Source organism: Aplidium turbinatum, chromosome 14, assembly GCF_918807975.1.
Source record: "Aplidium turbinatum chromosome 14, kaAplTurb1.1, whole genome shotgun sequence".
Lineage (NCBI taxonomy): Eukaryota > Metazoa > Chordata > Ascidiacea > Aplousobranchia > Polyclinidae > Aplidium > Aplidium turbinatum.
In genome coordinates, this window is record NC_137485.1 from 16,225,122 (window position 1) to 16,238,034 (window position 12,913).

The 12,913-nt window shown below is 36.1% G+C and overlaps 1 protein-coding gene across 1 annotated transcript in view; it reads right to left on the reverse strand.

Moving 5' to 3' along the window:
• The window catches only part of LOC145782717 (diacylglycerol kinase zeta-like), a 72,024-nt gene extending 63,639 nt beyond the window's left edge, over positions 1–8,385 (reverse strand). Inside the window, exons 1-3 of the mRNA XM_082594471.1 lie at positions 8,213–8,385; positions 5,877–6,123; positions 823–867 (exon numbers count right to left, since the gene is read on the reverse strand). Coding sequence (XP_082450597.1) covers positions 823–867; positions 5,877–6,102 — 271 coding nt within the window. The 5' untranslated portion in view covers positions 6,103–6,123; positions 8,213–8,385. The remainder of the gene's footprint in view (positions 1–822; positions 868–5,876; positions 6,124–8,212) is intronic.
• Positions 8,386–12,913: the final 4,528 nt, after the last annotated feature.

Consider the following 12,913-nt stretch of genomic DNA (forward strand, 5'->3'; position numbering starts at 1 on the left):
AGTGACCCTTGCCGTTGCGACAGCTAGAATGCGCCTACGAACTTGTTTCGATAGTCAAAGATTCATGTACATTTCGTTTTATCATTAAAATCTTTGACGAAGCTGTGGAAACAGTTCTCGTGGTTGAGCACTACAACTCTATTAAGATTCAAAGTCATGGTGAAAACACAAGTCACATGAAATTGAAATGATAGGTGAGACTGATATCTTCTGGAGTGGACGTTAAATTATCAGTTACACCCTTAAACTTTGCTACGCATTTGCGCTCGCTGTTCGTATGTTTAACCACCCTGCACAGTACATAAAAAGGCACTAACCCTTGTACTGATCACAAAGAAGTTCTGATCGACAGATGTCACACCATACTAAAGTTCACAACAGCAAACAAACAAAAAAACCACACATGCCAAGTGTCCGCAAACGAGTTTAAAAGACAGATATTGACAACAAATTAATGGAACTAAATAACATTACTCAAACAATACAAAACCTAAGGTGCAATGGTGCATGCATATTAAATTCAAACGTTTTAGGTAAAACTCTATGCCATCATTCGCAAAATAACCGAATACTGTGCAGTAAAACAAAAATAACTGTAAGTATTATATCAAACGACTATGAGAGATGTTACAATTTGCAGCACTGACAATGGGAGTACAAACAAGTGAAGCAAGTATAGAAACGGACACGAAAGCTGTTAGAACCTTTCTGTTGCAAAGTATTTACCAGAATGTAGTCACACGATAAATGTAAAACCATGTCACAAAACAAGAGTTTAAAACAGTGCATAGAAGATAAGTTCCCACCATGGTTCCCACCCACCTTTGAACTTCTTCGCTTTCGTTACGCCCTTCTTCTTCACTTCAGCTGAAACAACATGAAATAGAATTTATATCTTTATTCAAGGTTAGGTTAGGCATAACTAATAAAGTAACCATTCCCTTGAACATGTAATGAAGGGGTCTGCTACTATTCGGTGAGTCCGATTCGATGAGTTCCTAACCTCTAACCCCTAACCTTAAAACGGCAATGATAATTAATTAGGCTATGGTACCCGATAATTTAAAAAAAAAAAAATTAAAAAAATCACCGAATAGGGATCGGACTCACCGAAACGGGCCATTTTGGTAATGGAGAATCTGAACTCAGCTTATGTTTTGGCACAATGTTAAGTTACTTGTTTCAAAACGAGGGTGAAAATAATTCGTTTCAAACAGTTAGATAAAACACAAGTTTACAACCTTTTGCCCATGTGTACCTCTTGCCGAATACCTAAAGATTAAATTTACCCCATCCAATTATTTTTTGTCAAAGTTCCTGGTAAAACAAATTTACCTGATGACAAATGCAATTCACTCTCAAAAGGTAAATTCATTTCTAGATGAAAACTTTCTAGATGAAAAAAATCAAACAAAACCACCTTTGATCTCATGCACATGCTATGCAGAGCAAAATTTTATATTGCACACAGGACAATTTGAAATAATTTCTCGTTTACGCAATATGGCGCTTGTCGTAATTATTGCTATTGTATTTGTATTAAAATTAAGCAACAATGATATGTCAGGACAGAGGCTACTGTCAATGTATAACAATCCGACTTACTTCAACACAACTTCACAAACGTAGGCTGCATCATTTACACGCCAAAATACGTTTTAGTACACAGTGTACGACTGTACGTAGACGTACTGGATGGTTGCATAGAAGGACACATAGCAGTAGCACTCAACACAGGTGCAAGTAGCTCAGTATGAAAATATATTGCAATGTTATCATTGTCTTCGACCGACCGCAGTGGTGGAAATGAGGCGCTTTGCCAGCAGCAACTTTACTCAACCCGACCGACCGCAGTGATGGAAATGAGGCGCTTTACCAGCAGCAACTTCACTCAAGTTTCAACCAATTCACTAGAGTCGATGCAGGTATGCGGTTTCTGATGCATTTAACTCAGCCAAAAGTCCAACCAAGATTGCAAGTTGCGTGTGCGATAACGAAACTATAAAACTATACAGGATCTATTTTATCTCTCAATTTCTTTATTTACAGGGGTAGGTTAGTTTAATTGTTGACTTTATGTAGTTGAGTGAAGAATTGTTCTCGAAAAACTGCATTTTTTCCAGACTTTGGGGGTAACTTCTAAACTGCTTAAAATTTGCCAATGACTTAAGACAGATTATCCCTTTCGGTGATATCAAATAGTTTGATCTATTCTTATTATGAATCTATTCTTCTATGAAATAATTTTTTTAATTTTTGAGAGCGTGACCAAATACCATCCGTCGGTCTTATTCTGTCATAACTTGTGTTTTGAATACGAAACGATTTGATTTAGAAAGCAAGTATTTTGAGACTTCCAGAGTTTTCCGAACGCAATTCCACCATCTTGAAATAGACGCTTAAATACGCTGAAACTATGTTCAACCAGCTAACTTAAACAAACCAGTTTTAAAACTGTAAAGCAATGCGCTAGTAAAAGTACCGTATCAAAATACCCGAAAGGCCGGAAGTAATGCTTTTTATGAAAAGGATTATCCATTTTGTATCTTGTACACTTAAAGGCAACTAACAAAAAACTGTAAAGCCAATCAACTAAAGCTTAGCAACAAACCAAGGACATGTGACAGCCACGAAAAGGAAATTCGGTTAGTTAAGCCTTCACCAGAACTGTTCGTCGTTAAACCATCTCTGGTTTTAAACTATGCCTAAAACATGAAAAAAATTGCGGGCGATCTAAAGTTTGGCTTAAGTGAAAAAGTAACAACTGAAAGCCAATAAAAAGTTTGAAAACTAAATAGAAAGTGGCAGTTTCAGTCCAGTAAACTTATGACCCCTCCCCAAGCATTTAAAAAAGCACTATTTTAACATTTGGTAATTGTCGCTGATTAATCGTAAGCTCAGAAAATATCAGTGCTTCGTTCACATTTGCCAACTGTTGATTGCGATGTTAGATAAACTACCTGTGGAAGCAACAGACATGCCTTTGAGACACAAGTCAGTTGTTTGTCAAAGAAATGGGGGGTGAACAAAAACAACCACAAAGCAAGTAACTTAATTGACAATCTGGCAGCGAATGGTCTTTCACTAATATACGATCATATACATAACACACAGCTGCATTGCCGAGTGGTGAGGGCCCTAAAACGACGTTCGAAAGGGCGCCGGTTCGACACTGCTCAAGAGCATGCGACTGTGTCTTTGGCAAGACACTTAAAGGCATGCCTGAAGGTGGTCACGAAGATTGGCTTCCTTGCCTTCCCGTCCACTTCATCTAAATCTTCAATCACCGGGCGTAAACCTGGATACGACAAACAATATGCCTAACACACCTAAAACACTTTCTTTCCGAAAGCGTACGCATTGTCTTAACAGGAGACGATTAAGATTTTAAACCTATATAATATTTGGTTTAATTTGATGCAAACAATTGCCCCCTCGAAATATATTGAACAAAATTTCACCCTCTTGTTACAGCATCATTTGACAAACTTTTATTATTGATTTAGGCTGAAAGTACCCTCAAAATGCGCAATTTTAATTTTTTTTTTAACTTTTGGGGGAAATCCCCCAACCCCCCGGTTGGTGGTCCACCTTCTTGCCAAGCTCACTCCCATGTGCGAAAATCTTAATTCCCCCCCCCCCAGAACTTTTGTGCTGGTTACGCCTCTGGTTGGGAGTGGTCCGATGATCAAGCGACTTACGCAGTTAATTGTCCGCTGTTTAAGGTAGGCTACTTTAACATCAAAATAAATATATGTTTCCTTCTAAACTAAATTGACACTTCGCAGTTTTGAGCTTACGATTGCAAAATTCAAATTACAAACCCTTCGCGGCACAGCAGACAGTCTGGGAACTTCTACTTTACACAGGGTACTTTAACAACATACGTCGTTAAATAAAGAACAATGTATATTCGTCATAATTATATTTTATAGCCTAAGGGAACATTAAAACTGTTTGTATCAAAAAACAGCAGTGATAGAATTATTATGCGCGTATGAAGCCTTTGAATATCCTACAAGTCAGCAGTTGTGAACTAAGCTAATGGTAGTTGACCAAGGGACAACTGAGCTAGCAACATTTCAGCAAGTGGCAGAAGTTGGTAAATAATCAAACTGGGAAAGTAACAACTGGGCAACCCGAAACTTGGCATGTCACAAGTCAGCAAGTTCAGTTTACCAAGCAACAACCAAGCAAGTCCCAAGCTGGGTGAAAATCTCATTTTCTGGCTTGGACAATAGCTGAAACGTAATTGCTGAGTTGAAGCACTTGCTGAGTTGTCGCATGCCGACTGCCGAGTAGTCTGCGACCGAAGCCTGCATCACGCATTTATACGCTGTACTTCACATAGTCGTGCGTTGAATCAAAGAGTTCGATCACTATATCACGATAACAGAATGCTTTAGTAGCCACAGCTCAATAATTAGTCGTGTTATACCTTTTGTTGAGTCAAACCAGGTTTCAATCACAAACATGGTACGCAGTTGTTACAGCACTGAGGAAATATAAACGCAAAAAACGGCAAAAATATCAATTTTTATTGAACGACTGCTTCTGCTGCACTATGGACAAAAGAGACACTCGAGAATAAAAAATCATTTCAAGACTAAATATGACGTGATTGTTACTGATGCATAGAAGCAGTTGACACCGTCGTAACATCAATTGCTGAATCTTTCAATGTCTCACAACTCACAAGGATTGGCGGTACAAAACTTAAACAAAATATAATGAAGTGAAAAAGTCGGTGAGTAATATAAAATTTGGGAAAAGGAAACGAAGTTGTATGTAATCATGTTGTTTTGAATTTAAAACAATCGTCTCCTTTTTAAACAAGTGATAAAAAAAATGTTGGTTTTGTACAGTGCATTTGCTGTACAATGCAGCATCTGTGCCAAAATAAAGAAAAATAAAACAGAACAATTTCTCTAACACAGCTCTCCAAGTGCTTATATAACAAATTATAACCGTGTTTTATACCAAGTAAAATGGCGTTAGACAATAAATCGCAAGTAAAAATTATGAACTTAATAATTTATCAAAGCTAATGCCACTACAGAAATAAATTTATCAGTAGATTTTAATCTTGTCAACAAAACATATTGTATGACGGTAAAATCTTAACGTGAAATTGACCCTATTCTAAAAGACTTTATTAGTGATGTTAGCTCTAGTTAGCCAACTTCATCATAAAAGTAGTTTCCCACTATTTAACAAGACAGTGTTAAATAAAGCAATGGCCTATAGCAAAGTAGTTGCCAAAATTTTTGAGTACGGTACAACCCAAAACTGAGTTTGGTGAACATCTTTTGACCCAAGACAGGCAATTTCAGCCACTTACTATTTTTTTCAATCTATGGCTGCTATGGAAAAGACACAACAGTTGTAGGGTCAGTTTACTATGGAACATTAGAACAACTACATTCCGGCTTGTAGTAACGCTTAAAAATTCACAAAAATGCTTAAAAAATTCATTTTTAATTGCTATCAATAACATCTGTAATGTGTTAGCTTTTAGTAAATTTAATCAGTTCTTGACAACCAGTTTAAAGTGGTTTATTGGCTTTTTGCCCCACTGACTTATTTACTGAATACGGTATTCAGATCCAAAATAGTTTCAAAATTAAGTAATTTCCACTTTGGATCTTATGAATAACGCTACTGAGATGTATTAAATGAAGTGGCTTAATGGCGGGCAAAACCGCTTTTAATGCAATCAATAAATAATTCAGTTGGATAAGATGAAGCCATGCATATTACACAAATGCAATAGTCCAGTCTATGATGGAAATAAAAAACTTCAATAGAAAAAAATTGATAAATTTTTACAGTCACATATTAGCAACTCTGCTATTGTATAAAGGGAAAGATTTTACCTGATGCCTCAATATCACTGGTGGAATGCCGATGAAGTTTTAATTTATGTTTTCCATTGTTGTTTTTGTTTCTGCTTGGGATGCCTGAGCCATTTTGCTGAAAAACAGCCGCATTCCATGTAGGAGATTCCACAAGAGAATCTTGGGAAGATCTTCCATCAAATTTCACCTTTTCATGGTTCACTCCATGATCTCTTTGCAACTGATGTTTCTTTTTGCGCAGCATAAGTATTGAAGAGTTACTGCTCTGTAATACGAACATTGGAGATATGATTATAAAGTTTTGAATAATTTTTATTCGATATGCGAAAAAAAAATGTATAGTAAACTACAGATGAGTCCAGCCAATCACACATCACTAGTTTGCAAAACCTGTTTATTTAACCGAAAAGTGCAAAATGAGGCCAAGCCTTTGCACATTGCATTGGTAGGTGATATGCACATTAGCAAAGTTTGTTAGCATGCTTTCCTAAAAATTTCTACCTACTTTTAAACTAATAAACCTGTTAATATATAAAAAGTGCGTAATGTGTTTCTGTTTTAACCAAACTATGTCATCATCTGTATTTTTTAATTAATAATTGACAACGATTTCAGATTTACATGTTAGGGGGCAGCTGACTTTGGTAATCTTTTAGTTTTTCATTGCCATCGTTGTTGTGCAAAATATTTGTGTTTATTTTATGTTTTGGATAATTTTGCTTCTTTGCTAACAAAACAAATAAACTGGAACTGAACTTTACATTTTTGAGCAAATAAAACAGGTTATACAAGTATCTGGTAAGCTACACAAACAACCACTTTCATCTGTAATTCACAACGAAGCTGTTTTCATTACCAAATGATTTCGACATTATTTTTTTAAATAAACAGATTCTTACTTTAAGTGACCATGAACACATAGATTCACATCTGCAATCACATAAAGTCTTCAAAGTTGGCCTAACATAAATTCATAAGACAACCAATTAGTAATAAAGAAATGTTGAGCAGACTGGCAATAAATTATAATATAGAGTGAAAGAAGAGCTCAAAGACTTTTGCACTTTCATTCCTGACTTTGGCTCCCAAATTATCATTGGTAAGCGTCGATCAATGAAGTCATGTATGCACCTTCGCTTTTTCACACTTTCTTGTATCATGCAACTAAACTATCCTCATATCAATATAGGATTATTTCACAACCGAACTATGTATGAATGGGGAGCTGACACCACTGTGATCTGTGATTGTAGTATTGAGGAACGAATCATAGACTATAATTCAACTGTATATACAATACATCATGCTCCAAACACAGTATGAGGCCTGCGTTAACTGAGTGAGAAAAGAACATAATAACTGCTTGATACATTTAGTTTATCATAAACACTGCCCCAACGCCAACAGTGATGCACAGTTTTTTTTAATAACCAATAGTTTTAAAAAAAGGTCTTTAAAAATATTGATTCCATCCTCAAATTTAAACATAATGAAAAGGGGGTTTTATACGCAGGCAAACATTGAAAACAAATGTATAAACTGGTTGGAAAGAGAACATTTAGCGTCAGCAATAAGCCAGCTATTCGTATAATAAAACCAACTTAAGCTTCAAAAAAATTGACCATATCATAGACAAAAATTGTCTTGTACACTGTACTCAATAATTAAAACTCATCAGATTGGAGAATCTTACATAAACCCAAAGCTTTACACTGGAATGGGTAGGCTATCATCACCAATGACTTTCAGTTGCCAGCACTATGATTAATGCTATGCACAGATAATGTCTTCCTAGTAGCTAATAATAAGGTCAATTTAAAAGAGTGTTTCTTGATCTTTTTTGGGTGATGAATAGGGCCCGCAAAAATACCAGCTCCCATGTTTTTCATTTTGCGGATTTCATCCTTTGTTCATAATTTTAAGTGAGTAAGATAGATTTATAAGAGGAAAAACAAACAGGGTATTTAAAATACTGTGCCTCAGTGCCTAACTGCAGAAAATTGCACAAAACACTTTTAAACCTCCCGTTATTGTTTTTAAAATTCTGAAGTTGAAGACAGAGCTAATGTTTTAGATAGTGTTTCTTGAGTTTGGCATGCAAAAAAATGCAATAATTACTGTACCTTCCTGTCCACTTAATTTGAATTATTAAAAATCAGACATAATTGTGAATATAACAAAAACAAAACAAATCTCTTAAACATTACCGTAGTTATAATAGGCCATATTCACTCTATTAGTGCTATGCTCACAATATTTACAAGACAAAGGCTGAACCTGATGAGCCACAAATTATTCTATTTTACAGTAAGTTACTCTGTTGTTATATGTGACTACCACAGCAAAATAATTACCTATGGACTAAGGTAAAATGCTGCAGAAAAGGGTATCCGCCAGTGATGAGTTTCAAAACTGCTTTAACTTTGCAGTGTTCCGCCTGTAAACCAATGTCTACTCATGGCTCATGCAGCGATATCGTTCTATTCTATCTAAGCTAACAGCCTGCGCTGCCTTCCTTCCTGTCTGCTTGCCCACACATGCGATTTGTTTACGTTTTATGCGCAACTGCACACGAGCACAACTTGCAACTTATTCAAGCGCAGCAGGAAGTTTGACCAATCATGACTGACATATTTCACTTTTTGGTTAGGGACAAATCACAAATATGTTTTACAGATGCTTGAAATGTGGAAAATGAATGGGTAAGTAACTTGTTTGCACACACAATGATTAAAACTTTCACAGTTAATAGTTTATACACTAAGTAATCAAGCTAATTTGTGCATTTCATCAATTGACTCATAGGCGCAGGGGAAGTTAGTTTCTGGAAGTGCGGAAAATTCTTACCCAAGTATATTTGAATGCGCCCAAATTGATTAAATGAATATCAAATCTTTAATAACTGTGACTTTATGACTAAATGCGCCAAAATAGTTTTTGCGACAAAGTATAGACCACTTAAATAAAAATTGTAAAATTTCATAAACTAAATTTGAAGACTACATTTTCAGCTGAGCATTTTGATACCGTAAGTTGTGCGTTTAATGCATCACTTTCAAAGTCAATATTGGTACATATCGATCAAGATATATTTTTCATAAAATTTGCAAGCATCTGGATATTTTCAAATGTTGAAAATAAGTTGAAAAGTTATTTCAAACCTTATAAACTAAACTTGCAAACTATACTTTCAGCTACGTTCAATCATAGATGACTTAGCCTACGGTAGGCTACTTATATAAGTCATCTATTGTTCAATCATGAAATTCTTGAACCATACCGTACTGAAAGTTCTTGCCCAAGTTTTTATCACATTTACCAAAATTTTCGACTAATTGAAAAGTTTGGGAGTTCGGTTGTAGCCTCTGCGCCCCCGGCTCCTACACTTAGGCTATAAGACTACAAAGCAAAGCAAACGATTTTGCTCATCTGGAAAAATATACGTAAAAATTGGAGATTTCTACTCACTATTTGATGGAGCAAAATTTCTCAACATGTGTCAATGAATCACCAAGCAAACATTTAATATTCAACTCTACCAGATGGTGGACGCTGAAGGGTCGATGGACCTTTAGTGAGAATCCTAATTCTTGCACAGGAGGGCAGGGCCTCCGAGAGAAAGTTTTACTAGGAGTACGAAGAGTCATTCCGGGCTCCCCTCTCACTTCGGACCCTCTTTGTCTTGGGCAAAACCGGGGATCAAAACACGTGATGTATGCTTAGGCATAGCCTATTGCACACCATACAGCATTTTACTGCAGAATTGGACATCTGTGCGCAATAATAGTATCAGGCTGCAATAAAACTATTATTTTGTGTTTGTGTTGTGCATATCATGTGATTTGTCCCTCGCCAATTTGTGTATCTTGCATTGAATTCTTGTGTCAGTTGTTGATGATGTTGTTGAGAGGTGTCGCTTGTACAGCTTTAATGTAAAATTTTCAATTTTTTTTTTTCTTAGATGTAGCCACTAATTATTCCTGATGAGGACACTATCTGGTGTCGAAAACGTTGGATTTAGTAGTTTTTTTCTTTTTTTGTGTGTTTAATAGAAAATGTTAAATCCGTTAACGTTGCTGAGTGTTATGCGTACGATATCTGGTAGGCTACAACAAGTCAAGCTCTTTTCCAAGGCTCAAACATAACTTCTTGTTAAAACATAGCCTAATCAAATTAATCATCTGACCAATAAACTTTCTTCATTAACTTTTGCATTCACCACATGCCTAGCATAGGTGAACGAAGTCACTTTTTTTACTCCGGCTGCGCTCCTGCTTCGACAGTAGGCTATTCACTCCGGCTCCTGCTCCGAAATTCACTTTGAAGTGAAATAAGCGTGAAACTACAGTTTTTAAATAGTTTTTAAAAAACAAAAAAAGCCCAAAAATACCCGGTCTTTTGCCCAGGGTATGGGATGAATTGGATTGGAAGACGTTTTTTTCATCTTCCATCCTGAGATTTTCTTCCATTCCATCTTAGAAATCTTCCATTCCATCTCAGAAATCTCTTCCGTCTTCACACTTTGTGATCTCGCGTTGAATATGCCACAAATAAACCTAAAAACCATAGGCTAAATTTAAGCTAAAAATTTAACAGCAGTATTTTCCCAAGGATTACGCACCGTTTAAATTATTGTTTGAACGTACCGTTCGAATTATTTCAGCAAGCAACGTAATATTTTGCATGTCTTGACTCTTGATAAAGCTAGGCCTACCATATTTTCATCGCCTAAAAAGAGGACACGTTTCGCCAGAAAGTAGGATTTTTCGCTTGAAAAATCTTTTACATGTTTTTAGATCATTAGCCTACAGTAGGCTATAGGCCTACGCAGCAAACGTTACCAAAAAAATAAGAAAACAGAATGACTGAACGTTTAACTTATGTTTCTCATTTCTAGTGCTTCCTTAAGACAACAAATATTTTATATTTTTAAAAGTCAGCAAAAAGTGAAAAAAATACCTAATTTTTAGACAGTTTCAGTCAGACAGCAATGATCGCAAAAATGTGACAAATCAGGCACGATCTCCAGGTCAAGCCTTAACTTTTTTCAACAAGGAATGGTCAGCCTTAACGAAGTTGTTAAATTACTTGCCAGAAACAGTAGGCTGCACTGTGTAGAAGCCTCGAACCACTGATACAGACGGTAGCCACTTTAACAAGTCGAAATTCTGCCACTGAAATTGACTAGAATGAAACCGCCAACCAATCATAAGCTACGGTTTAAGTGACGTAAAAAATGGCGAAAAGAAGATGATAGAAAGCAAATTAAGTGATGGATTTTTTGTCAGCTGGTTGGCTTAGGGGTTAGGGTTAGAAATAGTCATTTCATTGACGCGTGTTCGATTCTCACCACTGCTATTGCTCTTTTTCTTCTGTAATTACCAAATAAAGTTCAAAACAAGCATTAACTCTCTGGATGAGTGCTAGAAGGGTCACAATTGGACGGTAGCCTCTTATAACACGTTCTGATTGGTTGGCGGTTTCATCCTAGTCAATTTCAGTGGCAGAATTTCGACTTGTTAAAGTGCCTACCGATACAGACCCAGTCACTGAGGTTGACAGCGTTAAGTTTCGGCTTGTAGAAATGGAGGGGTCCGTGTATTCGTTCACTCATGAGCTGCTCCTGAACGAACAGCCTTGGAGTGTGGAGTGGAGCACTTTTAGACATTCGTTTCGATTTGTTTCAAGTAACAAACGAGCTAAACTCTGTTGGTAATCAACAACGTCTACAAGCGTTGTATCAATATAAAACGTATGTAGGTAAAAGAATAATTTTTTTGTGAAAGTGTGAACATGGCTTTTAAAATGTCATTTAATATTTTACAATAAACCAGGCAATGAACGACTTAGGGTGTTTCAAAATTTCACCACTTTTAAATTTCAAAACGAGTACCTTTTTTTCTGATGGAGTTTTGGCCGCTGATTACGAATCTGGCATTATTTTTTCATTATGACGTCATCTTGAGGGTGCCCCACGCGATTTTTCGCGTTTTTTCAATATCTCGAAAACTACTTGGGCTAGACGTATGGAATTTATATCAAATGATGCAGAATATACGATTTCCTATCTCTACTTAAGAGTGTTTAAAGTCGTATCTGCTTCAGAAAAAAAGTTATTTGAGAAAAACACTTTTTTATTGTTTTTACATATATTATATTCCATATCTATAATCTTCGAGCTATATGACAATACATTGTGACGTCAATTCGGTAATTGGTAATAACAATGGTAATTGTTTGTAAATCAACAATGATAATTGTTTGCTGACAATACGGGTCTTAAGGGATAAAAACAATTTCCAATTTGAATTTAGTTGGTCCGTTTTAAATGCAGTATAAGCAGGGATATGGCATGGTTGAGATCTGTTGAGGTTAAGTTTCTGATAGTCTCGAAAAAGTTACTTGGAAATACATTACCAACGTGTAGAGAAGTTATAGAGCACTATCATTATATTCAGCAGCTTTTAATGGATACAGACACTAAATTTTTGAAGAAAACTCCAGGATTCAATGATATCAAAGATGTAGTTGTGAATGACATAGTTCAACTGTGGAGAAGAGCCAGCTTGCCTGCTATCGAGTTGAGAAGTATCCATACAAAACTGAAGCAACTTATTCACAAGTTTGCTGTGGCAAGAAAACGTGCCAAGAAATTGAAACTTATTTCAATCAGCGATGGCTGGCTCGACCAGCTCTTTGATATAACCAAGTGCCGGTGTGAAATACCAGATATATTTCAAACGTATAAAGGTAAGCTGATTTGTAGTTGCAGTTTTGACCACAGAGTTCCAGAAAAATAAATTATGTTTCTGAAAGATCAAAGGTCCGATAGAAGAATGATTTTATCTTCATCCAAAGATGCACTGTTTAATATACACAAGCTGCAGAGTGTAATCAAGCTCAAGCGACGCACCACGGCGGAAGATGATATTGAGAACCCCACATCCAGTAAATTAAGAGCTACAATAAACGGAGGCCTATCCAATTCTAAAGTTTTATTCAATTTGTTGAGACCGCGCCAGTTCGATTTAAATATAAATTCTAATGAGAGCAAC